Consider the following 22,797-nt stretch of genomic DNA (forward strand, 5'->3'; position numbering starts at 1 on the left):
GACCTTCAATTCTAGGGTTTAATTTCAGCTCAATTCATGTTCGTTTTTCCATTTGTGTCAAAAACTGTCTCTGGGGGGGCCCCCGCCCCGGGGCAGCTGGGGCCTGTTTCAATTGATACATGGCTGAGTCAGACTGGCATTTACAGACAGTAGAGACACAGAGCACAGTGATGAATTAATGTATTCCGGATGGGCTGCTTAGTTACCCCGAAGGCCAAGCGGGGTCTGCTTACCCAAAGGCGCAGGGGCGAGCAGGGGCATGGGAAAGCTCCTTGTGGAGGGTATAGTGGTGGAGGTGGCCCGACCGGTGGATCTGGTAGTCTCTGGGCAGGGGAGGGATGGAGCCGCTCGGCTTCATGGGACGCTCATCTGAGTGGGGAAAATTCATTCTAAAATAAGCTTGACCGAGAGAATGTCAACAAGACAGAGTGGGAAACGGGGAAAAACAACATTGGTTCAAATAGAAGGTGAAGCCACAGTTTGACGTGGATGTCGCTGGTCCAAAACAAGTGCCGAGAAGGGTTCACACACACACACTGCTGCAACCAAGCCTGACAATGTCAATAGCTTGGACCATTGGAAAATATAAATGCTGAGGTCGCCATCTACTGGTGAGTCTGGAGTCGCACGCGTCCAACATCAATCAGATTAAGCCTTTTTTATCCTTTTTTTATCTGTTATTTTACCAGGTGAGTTGACTGAGAAACACATTCTCATTTACAGCAAGATTAGACAACGACCTGGTGAATAGTTACAGGGGAGAGGAGGAGGATTAGACAACGACCTGGGGAATAGTTACAGGGGAGAGGAGGAGGATTAGACAACGACCTGGGGAATAGTTACAGGGGAGAGGAGGAGGATTAGACAACGACCTGGGGAATAGTTACAGGGGAGAGGAGGAGGATTAGACAACGACCTGGGGAATAGTTACAGGGGAGAGGAGGAGGATTAGACAACAACCTGGTGAATAGTTACAGGGGAGAGGAGGAGGATTAGACAACGACCTGGTGAATAGTTACAGGGGAGAGGAGGAGGATTAGACAACGACCTGGGGAATAGTTACAGGGGAGAGGAGGAGGATTAGACAACGACCTGGGGAATAGTTACAGGGGAGAGGAGGAGGATTAGACAACGACCTGGGGAATAGTTACAGGGGAGAGGAGGAGGATTAGACAACGACCTGGGGAATAGTTACAGGGGAGAGGAGGAGGATTAGACAACGACCTGGGGAAAAGTTACAGGGGAGAGGAGGAGGATTAGACAACGACCTGGAGAAAAGTTACAGGGGAGAGGAGGAGGATTAGACAACGACCTGGGGAATAGTTACAGGGGAGAGGAGGAGGATTAGACAACGACCTGGAGAATAGTTACAGGGGAGAGGAGGAGGATTAGACAACGACCTGGGGAATAGTTACAGGGGAGAGGAGGAGGATTAGACAACGACCTGGGGAATAGTCACAGGGGAGAGGTGGGGGATTAGACAACGACCTGGTGAATAGTTACAGGGGAGAGGAGGAGGATTAGACAACGACCTGGGGAATAGTTACAGGGGAGAGGAGGATTAGACAACGACCTGGGGAATAGTTACAGGGGAGAGGAGGAGGATTAGACAACGACCTGGGGAATAGTTACAGGGGAGAGGAGGGGGATTAGACAACAACCTGGGGAATAGTTACAGGGGAGAGGAGGAGGATTAGACAACGACTTGGGGAATAGTTACAGGGGAGAGGAGGAGGATTAGACAACGACCTGGGGAATAGTTACAGGGGAGAGGAGGATTAGACAACGACCTGGGGAATAGTTACAGGGGAGAGGAGGAGGATTAGACAACGACCTGGGGAATAGTTACAGGGGAGAGGAGGAGGATTAGACAACGACCTGGAGAAAAGTTACAGGGGAGAGGAGGAGGATTAGACAACGACCTGGGGAATAGTTACAGGGGAGAGGAGGAGGATTAGACAACGACCTGGAGAATAGTTACAGGGGAGAGGAGGATTAGACAACGACCTGGGGAATAGTTACAGGGGAGAGGAGGAGGATTAGACAACGACCTGGGGAATAGTTACAGGGGAGAGGAGGAGGATTAGACAACGACCTGGGGAATAGTTACAGGGGAGAGGAGGAGGATTAGACAATGACCTGGGGAATAGTTACAGGGGAGAGGAGGATTAGACAAGGACCTGGGGAATAGTTACAGGGGAGAGGAGGAGGATTAGACAACGACCTGGGGAATAGTTACAGGGGAGAGGAGGAGGATTAGACAACGACCTGGTGAATAGTTACAGGGGAGAGGAGGAGGATTAGACAACGACCTGGGGAATAGTTACAGGGGAGAGGAGGAGGATTAGACAACGACCTGGGGAATAGTTACAGGGGAGAGGAGGAGGATTAGACAACGACCTGGGGAATAGTTACAGGGGAGAGGAGGAGGATTAGACAACGACCTGGGGAATAGTTACAGGGGAGAGGAGGAGGATTAGACAACGACCTGGGGAATAGTTACAGGGGAGAGGAGGAGGATTAGACAACGACCTGGGGAATAGTTACAGGGGAGAGGAGGAGGATTAGACAACGACCTGGGGAATAGTTACAGGGGAGAGGAGGAGGATTAGACAACGACCTGGGGAAGAGTTACAGGGGAGAGGAGGGGGATTAGACAACGACCTGGGCAATAGTTACAGGGGAGAGGAGGAGGATTAGACAACGACCTGGGGAATAGTTACAGGGGAGAGGAGGGGGATTAGACAACGACCTGGGGAAGAGTTACAGGGGAGAGGAGGGGGATTAGACAACGACCTGGTGAATAGTTACAGGGGAGAGGAGGAGGATTAGACAACGACCTGGGGAATAGTTACAGGGAGAGGAGGAGGATTAGACAACGACCTGGGGAATAGTTACAGGGGAGAGGAGGGGGATTAGACAACGACCTGGTGAATAGTTACAGGGGAGAGGAGGAGGATTAGACAACGACCTGGGGAATAGTTACAGGGGAGAGGAGGAGGATTAGACAACGACCTGGGGAATAGTTACAGGGGAGAGGAGGAGGATTAGACAACGACCTGGTGAATAGTTACAGGGGAGAGGAGGGGGATTAGACAACGACCTGGGGAATAGTTACAGGGGAGAGGAGGAGGATTAGACAACGACCTGGGGAATAGTTACAGGGGAGAGGAGGAGGATTAGACAACGACCTGGTGAATAGTTACAGGGGAGAGGAGGATTAGACAACGACCTGGGGAATAGTTACAGGGGAGAGGAGGGGATTAGACAACGACCTGGGGAATAGTTACAGGGGAGAGGAGGATTAGACAACGACCTGGGGAATAGTTACAGGGGAGAGGAGGAGGATTAGACAACGACCTGGGGAATAGTTACAGGGGAGAGGAGGAGGATTAGACAACGACCTGGGGAATAGTTACAGGGGAGAGGAGGAGGAGGATTAGACAACGACCTGGAGAATAGTTACAGGGGAGAGGAGGATTAGACAACGACCTGGTGAATAGTTACAGGGGAGAGGAGGAGGATTAGACAACGACCTGGGGAATAGTTACAGGGGAGAGGAGGATTAGACAACGACCTGGAGAATAGTTACAGGGGAGAGGAGGATTAGACAACGACCTGGTGAATAGTTACAGGGGAGAGGAGGAGGATTAGACAACGACCTGGGGAATAGTTACAGGGAGAGGAGGATTAGACAACGACCTGGTGAATAGTTACAGGGGAGAGGAGGAGGATTAGACAACGACCTGGGGAATAGTTACAGGGGAGAGGAGGAGGATTAGACAACGACCTGGGGAATAGTTACAGGGGAGAGGAGGAGGATTAGACAACGACCTGGGGAATAGTTACAGGGGAGAGGAGGAGGATTAGACAACGACCTGGGGAATAGTTACAGGGGAGAGGAGGGGGATTAGACAACGACCTGGGGAAGAGTTACAGGGGAGAGGAGGGGATTAGACAACGACCTGGTGAATAGTTACAGGGGAGAGGAGGAGGATTAGACAACGACCTGGGGAATAGTTACAGGGGAGAGGAGGAGGATTAGACAACGACCTGGGGAATAGTTACAGGGGAGAGGAGGGGGATTAGACAACGACCTGGTGAATAGTTACAGGGGAGAGGAGGAGGATTAGACAACGACCTGGGGAATAGTTACAGGGGAGAGGAGGAGGATTAGACAACGACCTGGGGAATAGTTACAGGGGAGAGGAGGAGGATTAGACAACGACCTGGTGAATAGTTACAGGGGAGAGGAGGGGGATTAGACAACGACCTGGGGAATAGTTACAGGGGAGAGGAGGAGGATTAGACAACGACCTGGGGAATAGTTACAGGGGAGAGGAGGAGGATTAGACAACGACCTGGTGAATAGTTACAGGGGAGAGGAGGATTAGACAACGACCTGGGGAATAGTTACAGGGGAGAGGAGGGGGATTAGACAACGACCTGGGGAATAGTTACAGGGAGAGGAGGATTAGACAACGACCTGGGGAATAGTTACAGGGGAGAGGAGGAGGATTAGACAACGACCTGGGGAATAAATACAGGGGAGAGGAGGAGGATTAGACAACGACCTGGGGAATAGTTACAGGGGAGAGGAGGAGGAGGATTAGACAACGACCTGGAGAATAGTTACAGGGGAGAGGAGGATTAGACAACGACCTGGTGAATAGTTACAGGGGAGAGGAGGAGGATTAGACAACGACCTGGGGAATAGTTACAGGGGAGAGGAGGATTAGACAATGACCTGGTGAATAGTTACAGGGGAGAGGAGGAGGATTAGACAACGACCTGGGGAATAGTTACAGGGGAGAGGAGGATTAGACAACGACCTGGGGAATAGTTACAGGGGAGAGGAGGAGGATTAGACAACGACCTGGGGAATAGTTACAGGGGAGAGGAGGAGGATTAGACAACGACCTGGTGAATAGTTACAGGGGAGAGGAGGAGGATTAGACAACGACCTGGGGAATAGTTACAGGGGAGAGGAGGATTAGACAACGACCTGGGGAATAGTTACAGGGGAGAGGAGGGGGATTAGACAACGACCTGGGGAATAGTTACAGGGGAGAGGAGGATTAGACAACGACCTGGGGAATAGTTACAGGGGAGAGGAGGGGATTAGACAACGACCTGGGGAATAGTTACAGGGGAGAGGAGGATTAGACAACGACCTGGGAAATAGTTACAGGGGAGAGGAGGAGGATTAGACAACGACCTGGGGAATAGTTACAGGGGAGAGGAGGAGGATTAGACAACGACCTGGGGAATAGTTACAGGGGAGAGGAGGAGGAGGATTAGACAACGACCTGGAGAATAGTTACAGGGGAGAGGAGGATTAGACAACGACCTGGTGAATAGTTACAGGGGAGAGGAGGAGGATTAGACAACGACCTGGGGAATAGTTACAGGGGAGAGGAGGATTAGACAACGACCTGGTGAATAGTTACAGGGGAGAGGAGGAGGATTAGACAACGACCTGGTGAATAGTTACAGGGGAGAGGAGGAGGATTAGACAACGACCTGGGGAATAGTTACAGGGGAGAGGAGGAGGATTAGACAACGACCTGGTGAATAGTTACAGGGGAGAGGAGGAGGATTAGACAACGACCTGGGGAATAGTTACAGGGGAGAGGAGGAGGATTAGACAACGACCTGGGGAATAGTTACAGGGGAGAGGAGGAGGATTAGACAACGACCTGGGGAATAGTTACAGGGGAGAGGAGGAGGATTAGACAACGACCTGGGGAATAGTTACAGGGAGAGGAGGAGGATTAGACAACGACCTGGTGAATAGTTACAGGGGAGAGGAGGAGGATTAGACAACGACCTGGGGAATAGTTACAGGGGAGAGGAGGAGGATTAGACAACGACCTGGGGAATAGTTACAGGGGAGAGGAGGAGGATTAGACAACGACCTGGGGAATAGTTACAGGGGAGAGGAGGAGGATTAGACAACGACCTGGTGAATAGTTACAGGGGAGAGGAGGAGGATTAGACAACGACCTGGTGAATAGTTACAGGGGAGAGGAGGAATGATTAGACAACGACCTGGGGAATAGTTACAGGGGAGAGGAGGAGGAGGATTAGACAACGACCTGGGGAATAGTTACAGGGGAGAGGAGGCGGATTAGACAACGACCTGGGGAATAGTTACAGGGGAGAGGAGGATTAGACAACGACCTGGGGAATAGTTACAGGGGAGAGGAGGGGGATTAGACAACGACCTGGGGAATAGTTACAGGGGAGAGGAGGGGGATTAGACAACGACCTGGGGAAGAGTTACAGGGGAGAGGAGGAGGATTAGACAACGACCTGGGGAATAGTTACAGGGGAGAGGAGGAGGATTAGACAACGACCTGGTGAATAGTTACAGGGGAGAGGAGGAGGATTAGACAACGACCTGGGGAATAGTTACAGGGGAGAGGAGGGGGATTAGACAACGACCTGGGGAATAGTTACAGGGGAGAGGAGGAGGATTAGACAACGACCTGGGGAATAGTTACAGGAGAGAGGAGGAGGATTAGACAACGACCTGGGGAATAGTTACAGGGGAGAGGAGGAGGATTAGACAACGACCTGGGGAATAGTTACAGGAGAGAGGAGGATTAGACAACGAACAGGGGAATAGTTACAGGGGAGAGGAGGAGGATTAGACAACGACCTGGGGAATAGTTACAGGGGAGAGGAGGAGGATTAGACAACGACCTGGTGAATAGTTACAGGGGAGAGGAGGAGGATTAGACAACGACCTGGGGAATAGTTACAGGAGAGAGGAGGAGGATTAGACAACGAACAGGGGAATAGTTACAGGGGAGAGGAGGAGGATTAGACAACGACCTGGGGAATAGTTACAGGGGAGAGGAGGAGGATTAGACAACGACCTGGTGAATAGTTACAGGGGAGAGGAGGAGGATTAGACAACGACCTGGGGAATAGTTACAGGGGAGAGGAGGGGGATTAGACAACGACCTGGGGAATAGTTACAGGGGAGAGGAGGAGGATTAGACAAAGACCTAGGGAATAGTTACAGGGGAGAGGAGGAGGATTAGACAACGACCTGGGGAATAGTTACAGGGGAGAGGAGGGGGATTAGACAACGACCTGGTGAATAGTTACAGGGGAGAGGAGGAGGATTAGACAACGACCTGGGGAATAGTTACAGGGGAGAGGAGGAGGATTAGACAACGACCTGGGGAATAGTTACAGGGGAGAGGAGGAGGATTAGACAACGACCTGGTGAATAGTTACAGGGGAGAGGAGGGGGATTAGACAACGACCTGGGGAATAGTTACAGGGGAGAGGAGGAGGATTAGACAACGACCTGGGGAATAGTTACAGGGGAGAGGAGGAGGATTAGACAACGACCTGGTGAATAGTTACAGGGGAGAGGAGGATTAGACAACGACCTGGGGAATAGTTACAGGGGAGAGGAGGGGGATTAGACAACGACCTGGGGAATAGTTACAGGGGAGAGGAGGATTAGACAACGACCTGGGGAATAGTTACAGGGGAGAGGAGGAGGATTAGACAACGACCTGGGGAATAAATACAGGGGAGAGGAGGAGGATTAGACAACGACCTGGGGAATAGTTACAGGGGAGAGGAGGAGGAGGATTAGACAACGACCTGGAGAATAGTTACAGGGGAGAGGAGGATTAGACAACGACCTGGTGAATAGTTACAGGGGAGAGGAGGAGGATTAGACAACGACCTGGGGAATAGTTACAGGGGAGAGGAGGATTAGACAATGACCTGGTGAATAGTTACAGGGGAGAGGAGGAGGATTAGACAACGACCTGGGGAATAGTTACAGGGGAGAGGAGGATTAGACAACGACCTGGGGAATAGTTACAGGGGAGAGGAGGAGGATTAGACAACGACCTGGGGAATAGTTACAGGGGAGAGGAGGAGGATTAGACAACGACCTGGTGAATAGTTACAGGGGAGAGGAGGAGGATTAGACAACGACCTGGGGAATAGTTACAGGGGAGAGGAGGATTAGACAACGACCTGGGGAATAGTTACAGGGGAGAGGAGGGGGATTAGACAACGACCTGGGGAATAGTTACAGGGGAGAGGAGGATTAGACAACGACCTGGGGAATAGTTACAGGGGAGAGGAGGGGGATTAGACAACGACCTGGGGAATAGTTACAGGGGAGAGGAGGATTAGACAACGACCTGGGGAATAGTTACAGGGGAGAGGAGGAGGATTAGACAACGACCTGGGGAATAGTTACAGGGGAGAGGAGGAGGATTAGACAACGACCTGGGGAATAGTTACAGGGGAGAGGAGGAGGAGGATTAGACAACGACCTGGAGAATAGTTACAGGGGAGAGGAGGATTAGACAACGACCTGGTGAATAGTTACAGGGGAGAGGAGGAGGATTAGACAACGACCTGGGGAATAGTTACAGGGGAGAGGAGGATTAGACAACGACCTGGTGAATAGTTACAGGGGAGAGGAGGAGGATTAGACAACGACCTGGTGAATAGTTACAGGGGAGAGGAGGAGGATTAGACAACGACCTGGGGAATAGTTACAGGGGAGAGGAGGAGGATTAGACAACGACCTGGGGAATAGTTACAGGGGAGAGGAGGAGGATTAGACAACGACCTGGGGAATAGTTACAGGGGAGAGGAGGAGGATTAGACAACGACCTGGGGAATAGTTACAGGGGAGAGGAGGAGGATTAGACAACGACCTGGTGAATAGTTACAGGGGAGAGGGAGGAGGATTAGACAACGACCTGGGGAATAGTTACAGGGGAGAGGAGGAGGATTAGACAACGACCTGGGGAATAGTTACAGGGGAGAGGAGGAGGATTAGACAACGACCTGGGGAATAGTTACAGGGGAGAGGAGGAGGATTAGACAACGACCTGGTGAATAGTTACAGGGGAGAGGAGGAGGATTAGACAACGACCTGGTGAATAGTTACAGGGGAGAGGAGGAATGATTAGACAACGACCTGGGGAATAGTTACAGGGGAGAGGAGGAGGAGGATTAGACAACGACCTGGGGAATAGTTACAGGGGAGAGGAGGCGGATTAGACAACGACCTGGGGAATAGTTACAGGGGAGAGGAGGATTAGACAACGACCTGGGGAATAGTTACAGGGGAGAGGAGGGGGATTAGACAACGACCTGGGGAATAGTTACAGGGGAGAGGAGGGGATTAGACAACGACCTGGGGAAGAGTTACAGGGGAGAGGAGGAGGATTAGACAACGACCTGGGGAATAGTTACAGGGGAGAGGAGGAGGATTAGACAACGACCTGGTGAATAGTTACAGGGGAGAGGAGGAGGATTAGACAACGACCTGGGGAATAGTTACAGGGGAGAGGAGGGGATTAGACAACGACCTGGGGAATAGTTACAGGGGAGAGGAGGAGGATTAGACAACGACCTGGGGAATAGTTACAGGAGAGAGGAGGAGGATTAGACAACGACCTGGGGAATAGTTACAGGGGAGAGGAGGAGGATTAGACAACGACCTGGGGAATAGTTACAGGAGAGAGGAGGATTAGACAACGAACAGGGGAATAGTTACAGGGGAGAGGAGGAGGATTAGACAACGACCTGGGGAATAGTTACAGGGGAGAGGAGGAGGATTAGACAACGACCTGGTGAATAGTTACAGGGGAGAGGAGGAGGATTAGACAACGACCTGGGGAATAGTTACAGGAGAGAGGAGGAGGATTAGACAACGAACAGGGGAATAGTTACAGGGGAGAGGAGGAGGATTAGACAACGACCTGGGGAATAGTTACAGGGGAGAGGAGGAGGATTAGACAACGACCTGGTGAATAGTTACAGGGGAGAGGAGGAGGATTAGACAACGACCTGGGGAATAGTTACAGGGGAGAGGAGGGGGATTAGACAACGACCTGGGGAATAGTTACAGGGGAGAGGAGGAGGATTAGACAAAGACCTAGGGAATAGTTACAGGGGAGAGGAGGAGGATTAGACAACGACCTGGGGAATAGTTACAGGGGAGAGGAGGAGGATTAGACAACGACCTGGGGAATAGTTACAGGGAGAGGAGGAGGATTAGACAACGACCTGGGGAATAGTTACAGGGGAGAGGAGGAGGATTAGACAACGACCTGGGGAATAGTTACAGGGGAGAGGAGGATTAGACAACGACCTGGGGAATAGTTACAGGGGAGAGGAGGAGGATTAGACAACGACCTGGGGAATAGTTACAGGGGAGAGGAGGAGGATTAGACAACGACCTGGGGAATAGTTACAGGGGAGAGGAGGAGGATTAGACAACGACCTGGAGAATAGTTACAGGGGAGAGGAGGAGGATTAGACAACGACCTGGGGAATAGTTACAGGGGAGAGGAGGATTAGACAACGACCTGGGGAATAGTTACAGGGGAGAGGAGGAGGATTAGACAACGACCTGGTGAATAGTTACAGGGGAGAGGAGGAGGATTAGACAACGACCTGGTGAATAGTTACAGGGGAGAGGAGGATTAGACAACGACCTGGGGAATAGTTACAGGGGAGAGGAGGAGGGGGATGAATGAGCCAATTGTAAACTGGGGATTAGTAGGTGACCGTGATGGTTTGAGGGTCAGATTGGGACTTTAGCCAGGACACCAGGGTTAACACCCCTACTCTCACGATAAGGACAAAGGGGGGGGGGGGGGGTCAAAATCAAAAGTAACAGTCGGTATCTGGTGTGGTCACCAGCTGCATTAAGTACTGCCTTCACTCCTGCATACCACATCTGTTTGTTTTCCCTTTATTGAACCAGGCAAGTCAGTTAAGAACAAATTCTTATTTACAATGACGGCCTAGGAACAGTGGGGTTAACTGGTCTAGGAGCAGTGGGTTAACTGGTCTAGGAACAGTGGAACAGTGGGTTAACTGGTCTAGGAACAGTGAGTTAACTGGTCTAGGAACAGTGGGTTAACTGGTCTAGGAACAGTGGGTTAACTGGTCTAGGAACAGTGGGTTAACTGGTCTAGGAACAGGGGAACAGTGGGTTAACTGGTCTTGGAACAGTGAGTAAACTGGTCTAGGAACAGTGGGTTAACTGGTCTAGGAACAGTGAGTTAACTGGTCTAGGAACAGTGAGTTAACTGGTCTAGGAACAGTGGGTTAACTGGTCTAGGAACAGTGAGTTAACTGGTCTAGGAACAGTGAGTTAACTGGTCTAGGAACAGTGAGTTAACTGGTCTAGGAACAGTGGGTTAACTGGTCTAGGAACAGTGGGTTAACTGGTCTAGGAACAGTGGGTTAACTGGTCTAGGAACAGTGAGTTAACTGGTCTAGGAACAGGGGAACAGTGGGTTAACTGGTCTAGGAACAGTGGGTTAACTGGTCTAGGAACAGTGGGTTAACTGGTCTAGGAACAGTGGGTTAACTGGTCTAGGAACAGTGAGTTAACTGGTCTAGGAACAGGGGAACAGTGGGTTAACTGGTCTAGGAACAGTGGGTTAACTGGTCTAGGAACAGTGAGTTAACTGGTCTAGGAACAGGGGAACAGTGGGTTAACTGGTCTAGCAACAGTGGGTTAACTGGTCTAGGAACAGTGGGTTAACTGGTCTAGGAACAGTGGGTTAACTGGTCTAGGAACAGTGGGTTAACTGGTCTAGGAACAGTGGGTTAACTGGTCTAGGAACAGTGGGTTAACTGGTCTAGGAACAGTGGGTTAACTGGTCTAGGAACAGTGAGTTAACTGGTCTAGGAACAGGGGAACAGTGGGTTAACTGGTCTAGGAACAGTGGGTTAACTGGTCTAGGAACAGTGGGTTAACTGGTCTAGGAACAGTGAGTTAACTGGTCTAGGAACAGGGGAACAGTGGGTTAACTGGTCTAGGAACAGGGGAACAGTGGGTTAACTGGTCTAGGAACAGTGGGTTAACTGGTCTAGGAACAGTGAGTTAACTGGTCTAGGAACAGGGGAACAGTGGGTTAACTGGTCTAGGAACAGTGGGTTAACTGGTCTAGGAACAGTGGGTTAACTGGTCTAGGAACAGGGGAACAGTGGGTTAACTGGTCTAGGAACAGTGGGTTAACTGGTCTAGGAACAGTGAGTTAACTGCCTTGTTCAGGGGGCAGAACAGATTTGTACCTCGTCAGCTCTGGGATTCGATGTAGCAAACCTTCTGGTTACTGGCCCAACACTAACCTACCTGCCGCTCCTGGCTGTGGGGGAAAAGGCCATGGATCGTACAGTAATAATCACAAGGGGGAAAAATAAAACGAATACCTCGGAAATCATACTTGGGATACATCCTGCTGTCGTTCTTCCATGTCTTATCAAACCGAAAGTGTCTCTCGGAGAGGTCTTTCTCTGGGTGGTTATTATCCGAGGTGCCCGGAAGGGACAACGGAGACGCCTCTCTGCCCAGGAAGGAGGAAGTAGACCTGAACACCAAAATAACATTTCAATAGGAGGACAAAAATTAAAAATCCATCCAACTGAATGTAGTAGTGTCTAATAATAATTATAATATATTCATAATATAGCGAACCTGACTCAGCATCTCAAATGGCACCCTACACCCCATGTAGTACACTCACCCCTCTACAAATCTACCTCCATCCCTATACATATCTACCTCCATCACCACAGTATCCCTCTACATTGTTAATATGACCCTGTATAGTCACCTTACCCCTATACATATATACCTCCATCACTACAGTATCCCTGTCTCCTTCCCCCTGTACATATCTACCTCCATCACTCCAGTATCCCTGTCCCCTTCCCCTATACATATCTACCTCCATCACTCCAGTATCCCTGTCCCCTTCCCCCTATACATATCTACCTCCATCACTCCAGTATCCCTGTCTCCTTCCCCCTATACATATCTACCTCCATCACTCCAGTATCCCTGTCTCCGTACCTACCTCCATGACTCCAGTATCCCTGTCTCCTTACCCCTACACATATCTACCTCCATCACTCCAGTATCCCTGTCCCCTTCCTCCTATACATATCTACCTCCATCACTCCAGTATCCCTGTCCCCTTCCCCCTATACATATCTACCTCCATCACTATAGTATCCCTGTCCCCTTACCCCTATACATATCTACCTCCATCACTCCAGTATCCCTGTCCCCTTCCCCCTATACATATCTACCTCCATCACTCCAGTATCCCTGTCTCCTTACCCCTACACATATCTACCTCCATCACTACAGTATCCCTGTCCCCTTCCCCCTATACATATCTACCTCCATCACTATACATATCTACCTCCATCACTCCAGTATCCCTGTCCCCTTCCCCCTATACATCTTTACCTCCATCACTCCAGTATCCCTGTCTCCTTACCCCTACACATATCTACCTCCATCACTACAGTATCCCTGTCCCCTTCCCCCTATACATATCTACCTCCATCACTCCAGTATCCCTGTCCCCTTCCCCCTATACATATCTACCTCCATCACTCCAGTATCTCTGTCCCCTTCCCCCTATACATATCTACCTCCATCACTATACATATCTACCTCCATCACTCCAGTATCCCTGTCTCCTTACCCCTACACATATCTACCTCCATCACTACAGTATCCCTGTCCCCTTCCCCCTATACATATCTACCTCCATCACTCCAGTATCCCTGTCTCCTCCCCCCTATACATATCTACCTCCATCACTATACATATCTACCTCCATCACTATACATATCTACCTCCATCACTCCAGTATCCCTGTCTCCTTACCCCTACACATATCTACCTCCATCACTACAGTATCCCTGTCCCCTTCCCCCTATACATATCTACCTCCATCACTCCAGTATCCCTGTACATATCTACCTCCATCACTCCAGTATCCCTGTCTCCTTACCCCTACACATATCTACCTCCATCACTCCAGTATCCCTGTCTCCTTCCCCCTATACATATCTACCTCCATCACTCCAGTATCCCTGTCTCCTTACCCCTATACATATCTACCTCCATCACTCCAGTATCCGTCCCCTTCCCCTATACATATCTACCTCCATCACTCCAGTATCACTGTCTCCTTCCCCCTATACATATCTACCTCCATCACTCCAGTATCCCTGTCCCCTTCCCCTATACATATCTACCTCCATCACTCCAGTATCCCTGTCCCCTTCCCCCTATACATATCTACCTCCATCACTAGAGTATCCCTGTCCCCTTACCCCTATACATATCTACCTCCATCACTCCAGTATCCCTGTCCCCTTCCCCCTATACATATCTACCTCCATCACTCCAGTATCCCTGTCTCCTTCCTCCATACATATCTACCTCCATCACTCCAGTATCTCTGTCCCCTTCCCCCTATACATATCTACCTCCATCACTATACATATCTACCTCCATCACTATACATATCTACCTCCATCACTCCAGTATCCCTGTCCCCTTCCCCCTATACATATTTACCTCCATCACTCCAGTATCCCTGTCTCCTTACCCCTACACATATCTACCTCCATCACTACAGTATCCCTGTCCCCTTCCCCCTATACATATCTACCTCCATCACTCCAGTATCCCTGTCCCCTTCCCCCTATACATATCTACCTCCATCACTCCAGTATCCCTGTCTCCTTCCCCCTATACATATCTACCTCCATCACTCCAGTATCCCTGTCCCCTTCCCCCTATACATATCTAAGCTCCATCACTATACATATCTACCTCCATCACTATAGTATCCCTGTCCCCTTACCCCTATAAATATCTACCTCCATCACTCCAGTATCCCTGTCTCCTTCCCCCTATACATATCTACCTCCATCACTCCAGTATCCCTGTCTCCTTCCCCCTATACATATCTACCTCCATCACTCCAGTATCCCTGTCCCCTTCCCCCTATACATATCTACCTCCATCACTCCAGCATCCCTGTTCCCTTCCCCCTATACATATCTACCTCCATCACTATACATATCTACCTCCATCACTCCAGTATCCCTGTCCCCTTCCCCCTATACATATTTACCTCCATCACTCCAGTATCCCTGTCTCCTTACCCCTACACATATCTACCTCCATCACTCCAGTATCCCTGTCCCCTTCCCCCTATACATATCTACCTCCACCACTCCAGTATCCCTGTCTCCTTCCCCCTATACATATCTACCTCCATCACTCCAGTATCCCTGTCACCTTCCCCCTATACATATCTACCTCCATCACTCCAGTATCCCTGTCCCCTTCCCCTATACATATTTACCTCCATCACTCCAGTATCCCTGTCTCCTTACCCCTACACATATCTACCTCCATCACTACAGTATCCCTGTCCCCTTCCCCCATACATATCTACCTCCATCACTCCAGTATCCCTGTCACCTTCCCCTATACATATCTACCTCCATCACTCCAGTATCCCTGTCTCCTTACCCCTATACATATCTACCTCCATCACTATACATATCTACCTCCATCACTCCAGTATCCCTGTCTCCTTACCCCTATACATATCTACCTCCATCACTACAGTATCCCTGTCCCCTTCCCCTATACATATCTACCTCCATCACTCCAGTATCCCTGTCTCCTTCCCCCTATACATATCTACCTCCATCACTCCAGTATCTCTGTCCCCTTCCCCCTATACATATCTACCTCCATCACTATACATATCTACCTCCATCACTCCAGTATCCCTGTCCCCTTCCCCCTATACATATTTACCTCCATCACTCCAGTATCCCTGTCACCTTACCCCTACACATATCTACCTCCATCACTACAGTATCCCTGTCCCCTTACCCCTATACATATCTACCTCCATCACTACAGTATCCCTGTCCCCTTCCCCCTATACATATCTACCTCCATCACTATACATATCTACCTCCATCACTCCAGTATCCCTGTCCCCTTCCCCCTATACATATTTACCTCCATCACTCCAGTATCCCTGTCTCCTTACCCCTACACATATCTACCTCCATCACTACAGTATCCCTGTCACCTTACCCCTATACATATCTACCTCAATCACTACAGTATCCCTGTACATTGTTAATATGCTATTGGAACTGACTTTAAATATTTCCTGTATATGGTATGCTTACTGAAATGTGAATTTAAATAACCCCCCCCCCCCATCATCTTCTAGTAGTAAACTCAGCAAAAAAAAGAAGCGTCCTCTCACTGTCAACTACGTTTATTTTCAGCAAACTGAACGTGTAAATATTTGAATGGACATAAAAAGATTCAACAACTGAGACATAAACTGAACAAGTTCCACAGACATGTGACTAACAGAAATGGAAAAATGTGTCCCTGAACAAGGGGGGGGGGGGGTTAAAATCAAAAGTAACAGTCAGTATCTGCTGTGGCCACCAGCTGCGTTAAGTACTGCAGTGCATCTCCTCCTCATGGACGGCAGCAGATTTGCCAGTTCTTGCTGTGAGAGGTTATCCCACAGTTCCCAGACACTCCGATCCAACAGTTCCCAGACACTCCGATCCAACAGGTCCCAGACACTCCGACCCAACAGGTCCCAGACACTCCGATCCAACAGGTCCCAGACACTCCGACCCAACTGGTCCCAGACACTCCGACCCAACAGGTCCCAGACACTCCGATCCAACAGGTCCCAGACACTCCGATCCAACAGGTCCCAGACACTCCGATCCAACAGGTCCCAGACACTCCGATCCAACAGGTCCCAGACACTCCGATCCAACAGGTCCCAGACACTCCGACCCAACTGGTCCCAGACACTCCGACCCAACTGGTCCCAGACACTCCGACCCAACAGGTCCCAGACACTCCGATCCAACAGGTCCCAGACACTCCGATCCAACAGGTCCCAGACACTCCGACCCAACTGGTCCCAGACACTCCGACCCAACTGGTCCCAGACACTCCGACCCAACAGGTCCCAGACACTCCGATCCAACAGGTCCCAGACACTCCGATCCAACAGGTCCCAGACACTCCGATCCAACAGGTCCCAGACACTCCGATCCAACAGGTCCCAGACACTCCGATCCAACAGGTCCCAGACACTCCGATCCAACAGGTCCCAGACACTCCGATCCAACAGGTCCCAGACACTCCGACCCAACAGGTCCCAGACACTCCGATCCAACAGGTCCCAGACACTCCGATCCAACAGGTCCCAGACACTCCGATCCAACTGGTCCCAGACACTCCGACCCAACAGGTCCCAGACACTCCGATCCAACAGGTCCCAGACACTCCGATCCAACTGGTCCCAGACGTGCTCAATGGGAGCACGTTGAGATCCGGGCTCTTCGCTGGCCGTGGCGGAACACTTGACATTCCTGTCTTGCAGGATATCACACACAGAACGACCAGTAAGGCTGTTGGCATTGTCATGCTGGAGGGTCATGTCAGGATGAGCCTGCAGGAAGGGTACCACATGAGGGAGGAGGATGTCTTCCTGTAACGCACAGCGTTGAGATTGCCTGCAATGACAAGCTCAGTCCGATGATGCTGTGACACACCGCTCCAGACCATGACGATAAACACGAATCCGACCATCACCCCTGGTGAGACAAAACCGCGACTGGTCAGTGAAGAGCACTTTTGCCAGTCCTGTCTGGTCCAGCGACGGCGGGTTTGTGCCCATAGGCGACGTTACTTCCGGTGATGTCTGGATGACCTGCCTTACAACAGGCCTACAAGCCCTCAGTCCAGCCTATTGCGGACAGTCTGAGCACTGATGGAGGGATTGTGTGTTCCTGGTGTAACTCGGCAGTTGTTGTTGCCATCCTGTACCTGTCCCGCAGGTGTGATGTTGGGATGTACCGATCATGTGCAGGTGTTGTTACACGTGGTCTGCCACTGCGAGGACGATCAGCTGTCCGTCCTGTTTCCCTATAGAGCCGTCTTCGGCGTCTCTCAGTACGGACATTGCAATTTATTGCCCTGACCACATCTGCAGTCCTCAAGCCTCCTTGCAGCATGCCTAAGGCACGTTCACGCAGGAGAGCAGAGGCCCTGTGTATCTTTCTTTTGGTATTTTTCAGTCAGTAGAAAGGCCTCTTTAGTGTGCTAAGTTTTCATAACTGTGACCTTTATTGCCTACCGTCTGTAAGCTGTTAGTGTCTTAACGACCGTTCCACAGGTGCATGTTCATTAATTGTTTATGGTTCATTGAACAAGCATGGAAAACAGTGTTTAAATCCTTTACAATTAAGATCTGTGAAGTTGTTTTGATTTTTACAAATGATCTTTGAAAGACAGGGTCCTGTAAAAGGGAGGTTTCTTTTTTTGCTGAGTTCACATTGCATTGACTATTGCATTGTTGGTTGAGTTTGCAAGAAAGGCATTTCACTGTAGTTGTGCATGTGAAATTAACACCTTAAACTTTCGACCAAGGCCCATCAAAAGTACTGCACTATATAGGGAATAGGGTGCCATAGAGCTCTGGTCTAAAGTACTGCACTATATAGGGAATAGGGTGCCATGGGGCTCTGGTCTAAAGTACTGCACTATATAGGGGATAGGGTGCCATTTGGGACATAGATATTCTCTTGTACACTTAACGTTACTTACCCCTCTACATTCCAGGTGGAATCCTTTCGGTCCCTGGAGTCTAGAATTTCAAAATAAAATAAAAAGCATGTTGTGGTATTCAGCTACAAGATGTGAAGGAAGTGGAACCAGCATAGTAGAATCAGTCACACTACAAGTGTTTAATTTAATATATTAGGATTAGATACTGCACATGCAGCAGCTACTCTTCCTGGTGTAACCATCATATCAAACATCTCCAATCAAATCTAGAATCGGCTTTCTATTGCCCAACAAAGCATCCTTCACTCACCCCACCAAACTTACCCTAGTAAAACCGACTATCCTATCGATCCTCGACGATGACATCTACAAAATAGCTTCCAATACTCTACTCAGCAAACTGGATGCAGTCTATCACAGTGCCATCCGTTTTGTTACCAAAGCGCCTTATCCCACCCACCACTGTGACCTGTATGCTCTAGTCGGCTGGCCCTTGCTACATATATCGCCAGACCCACTGGCTCCAGGTCATCTATAAATCTATGCTAGGTAAAGCTCCACCTCATCTCAGCTCACTGGTCACGATAACAACACCCACCCGTAGCACGCACTCCAGCAGGTATATCTCACTGGTCATCCCCAAAGCCAACACCTCCTTTGGCCGCCTTTCCATCCAGTTCTCTGCTGCCAGTGACTGGAAAGAATTGCCCACCCAATCTACCTACCTCATCCCCATTTTGTTTTTATTTACTTTTCTGCTCTTTTGCACACCAGTATCTACTTGCACATGTAACAGTATAACTTTTTCGACGATCCCCTCGTGCGAACCAGGGACCCTCTGCACACAACAACAGTCACCCACGAAGCATCGTTACCCATCGCTCCACAAAAGCCGCGCCCCTTGCAGAGCAAGGGGAACTACTACTTCAAGGTCTCAGAGCAAGTGACATCACCGATTGAAACGCTAACTAGCGCGCACCGCTAACTAAGCTAGCCGTTTCACATCCGTTACACACATCATCTGCTCATCTATCACTCCAGTGTTAATCTGCTAAATTGTAATTACATCGCTACTATGGCCTACTTATTGCCTTACCTCCTCAAGCCATTTGTACACACTGTATAGACTATTTTTTCTAGTGTGTTATTGACTGTATGCTTGTTTATTCCATGTGTAACTCTGTTGTTTGTGTCGCACTGCTTTGCTTTATCTTGGCCATGTCGCAGTTATAAATGAGAACTAGCCTACCTGGTTAAATAAAGGTGAAATAAAAAATAACATTTTTTTAAAGTTTAACTTCCATCCCTCTCCTTGCCCCTACCTGGGCTTGAACCAGGGACCCTCTGCACACACAGACAACAGCCAACCTCAAAGCATCGGGGGAACAACTACCTCAAGGTGTCACCACTAGGCTACCCTGCCGCCCCTCCACTCTAACCACTAGGCTACCCTGCCACCCCTCCACTCTAACCACTAGGCTACCCTGCCACCCCTCCACTCTAACCACTAGGCTAGCCTGCCGCCCCTCCACTCTAACCACTAGGCTACCCTGCCGCCACTCCACTCTAACCACTAGGCTACCCTGCCACCCCTCCACTCTAATCACTAGGATACCCTGCCGCTGTGATATGTCTTTCTATTTGTTTTTTTAAGGCTAAACTTGCTTTTTGTCTGGTGGCTGAGCATTCCAAGATGCACGGCTCCGTTAACTGAGGCCAAGCATTAAAGTGCCGTGGACCCAGTCTCATCGTGAAACATTACTGGTGTGTAATAGGTAGGCTGGCTATCTGGCTGCTGGCTAATGAAATGAGGTCAGCGCTCTACAGGAGACTCCAAGGGGCAACAAGATCCTGTTCATGAGTGATTCGTGCACAATACAGGGAAACCTATCATCAGAAGCCTATTTATTTTATCCGTTATTTTACCAGGTAAATTGACCTGGGGAATAGTTACAGGGGAGAGGAGGGGGATGAATGAGCCAATTGTAAAATGGGGATTATTAGGTGACTGATGGTTTGAAGGCCAGATTGTGAATTTAGCCAGGACACCGGGGTTATCACCCCTACTCTTATGATAAGTGCCATGGGATCTTGAATGACCTCAGAGAGTCAGGACACCCGTTTAACGTCCCATCCGAAAGACAGCACCATACACAGGACAGTGTCCCCAATCACTGCCCTGGGGCATTGGGATATTTTTTTTTAGACCAGAGGAAAGAGTGCCCCCAACTGGCCCTCCAACACCACTTCCAGCAGCATCTGGTCTCCCATCCAGGGACTGACCAGGACCAACCCTGCTTAGCTTCAGAAGCAAGCCAGCAGTGGTATGCAGGCTGGTATGCTCTCTATTGGCACCACACTGGGAAAGGGGGACATTTGGGACAAAGTGATGTAACCTGGCTCTGGACATATGTATAATGGACAGTCAGAAAGTACACCGGTTAGAGGGCTCAAAACAAAATCAGCATGCCTTGCCCTTAAAGGGATGCGCCACCCTATAGTTGAAATGTGACCCGAAACTTGAGCATGATAAGGTTCTCCTCGTTGGACAATACGGATAACACATGCCATAAATGCTTTTAAAACAATTACCTGCACTCCAGATTGCTAAATGAGTCAATAAAACGGTATAGGCATAGTTGTCTTGAACATACACATCTGTCTATATCCTCACGACAAACTTTTATTCTTTCAAATAAAAAAATATAAATCCTCAAAGTGCGCCGTCAGATTAATATCCTTATTTTGACTACAACACCCACCGCGCAAAGCGGCTTTCCGAGTCTCCCTGCACGCAGGCCAACGAGGCCACTGCGCGTTGCCTTAGCAACCCGACTCCTGTAGTTTTGCACTAGAAACGCGATTTCTACCCGGATCAATATGTTGAGAATGCAACGTTTACATGGATAGCTAGTTGTAAAATAATCCCCGAAACAAACTGCATTACAACTACTTCTCATTCGGATATCGACTATTGTAACTTTTTCTAGCGATCGCATTGCATTGTGGATTTTGTAGTCGACTTGAACTCGGCAGATTATCATAAATTGCTTCCTGACATGCGTTACAAAAAGGAATTTGGATGATTATTAATTTAAACTGCACATGGATCATGAACAGCATGCATGACAATGTCAGGATTGAGAAGACATGGACTACTTGTAGTCTTTAAGAAACATTTGCTATAAACGCCTAACCATGTGTACTCGTACTTGCATCCACTTGAGACATATACAAATCAGACGCCAGTTTCTTCACGGTACCCAAACCAGAAACAGATTTAATGCGTTCTGTAAAAAACAAGCATTCCTACTTACCGCTCAGAGGGCATTTTCTCCTTAATGTATGGACATGAATCGGCTTGACGTTGACCAGCCTTCCTCCTGGTATTTGTAACCCCGGACAATGACGACCGGACAGCGGTCCATAGCGGCCTTGGCCCAACTGCGTCAAGTCCCCGGCGGTGCCGAGAGAAGCCGCTAGTGTTATCACCTTCGGACTGGCTGTGGGGTGCATCACGCTAAGACGACGCACCGATACTCCAAACTCATGAACTAACTAAATAATTAGCCATGTTATTAACGACAAAAAAGAGACGAATTAAAAACGAAGCACAGCGGAGAGCTTGAGAAAGCCCACTAGAGGCTACGTGGCGTATTGAATCATGTGGTTTCCATGGCTACGGGCTGTGACTGGCCAAGCAGCAGGCCTGACATTTAATTTAACCTTTATTTTACCCGGCAAGACAGTTAACAAATCCGTATTTTCAATGATGGCCTAGGAACAGTGAGTTAACTGCCTTGTTCAAGGGGGCAAGAACGACAGATTTTTTTCCTTGTCAGCTCAGGGAGTTGAAGTTGCAACCTTGTGGTTACTGGCCCAATGCTGTCGCCCCAATCACCATGCCCCAGTCCAAATTATTTACATAGTAATATACACATCATATACAACTTGCCTAACCAAACAAGTTAATGTAACATAAAGTGATATGTGCCCAAGTTTGTGACAGCATTGCATTGCTCAGTTAATGAAGTACTTGTATAGAAGTTACATTTATTTATTGTTAAAAAAAAAGCCTCAAAGATGTGACTCAAGTCACTACTGATGTGACAAAATTAGTGTGGACCAGAAGCAAAGCTCTCCAAAGCTTGTTCCTAGCGCCCTACAGGTTTAGGTTAGGTACAAATGGGAATGGAGTAAACCACAGGACCGTAGCTCTCCAGCAACAAGCTTGGACAGCACTGCTGTAGAGTCCAGTGGTTTTTTTAAATGTAGGAAAACACTTGGGAAGGTTCAACATAAGACACAAAACAGATTATAGACACCAGAGT

General features: G+C 49.3%; 1 protein-coding gene across 2 annotated transcripts in view; it reads right to left on the reverse strand.

The window, feature by feature from the left end:
- LOC135537787 (uncharacterized) overlaps window positions 1–22,694 on the reverse strand; it is a 35,347-nt gene extending 12,653 nt beyond the window's left edge. For both annotated transcript variants that reach the window (XM_064963802.1, XM_064963803.1), the window contains exons 1-4: window positions 21,784–22,694; window positions 18,506–18,545; window positions 12,232–12,389; window positions 234–369 (exon numbers count right to left, since the gene is read on the reverse strand). In XM_064963802.1, coding sequence (XP_064819874.1) covers window positions 234–369; window positions 12,232–12,389; window positions 18,506–18,545; window positions 21,784–21,982 — 533 coding nt within the window. In that variant the 5' untranslated portion in view covers window positions 21,983–22,694. The remainder of the gene's footprint in view (window positions 1–233; window positions 370–12,231; window positions 12,390–18,505; window positions 18,546–21,783) is intronic.
- Window positions 22,695–22,797: the final 103 nt, after the last annotated feature.

This window comes from Oncorhynchus masou, unplaced genomic scaffold (assembly GCF_036934945.1).
Source record: "Oncorhynchus masou masou isolate Uvic2021 unplaced genomic scaffold, UVic_Omas_1.1 unplaced_scaffold_843, whole genome shotgun sequence".
In the NCBI taxonomy this organism is placed as follows: Eukaryota; Metazoa; Chordata; class Actinopteri; order Salmoniformes; family Salmonidae; genus Oncorhynchus; species Oncorhynchus masou.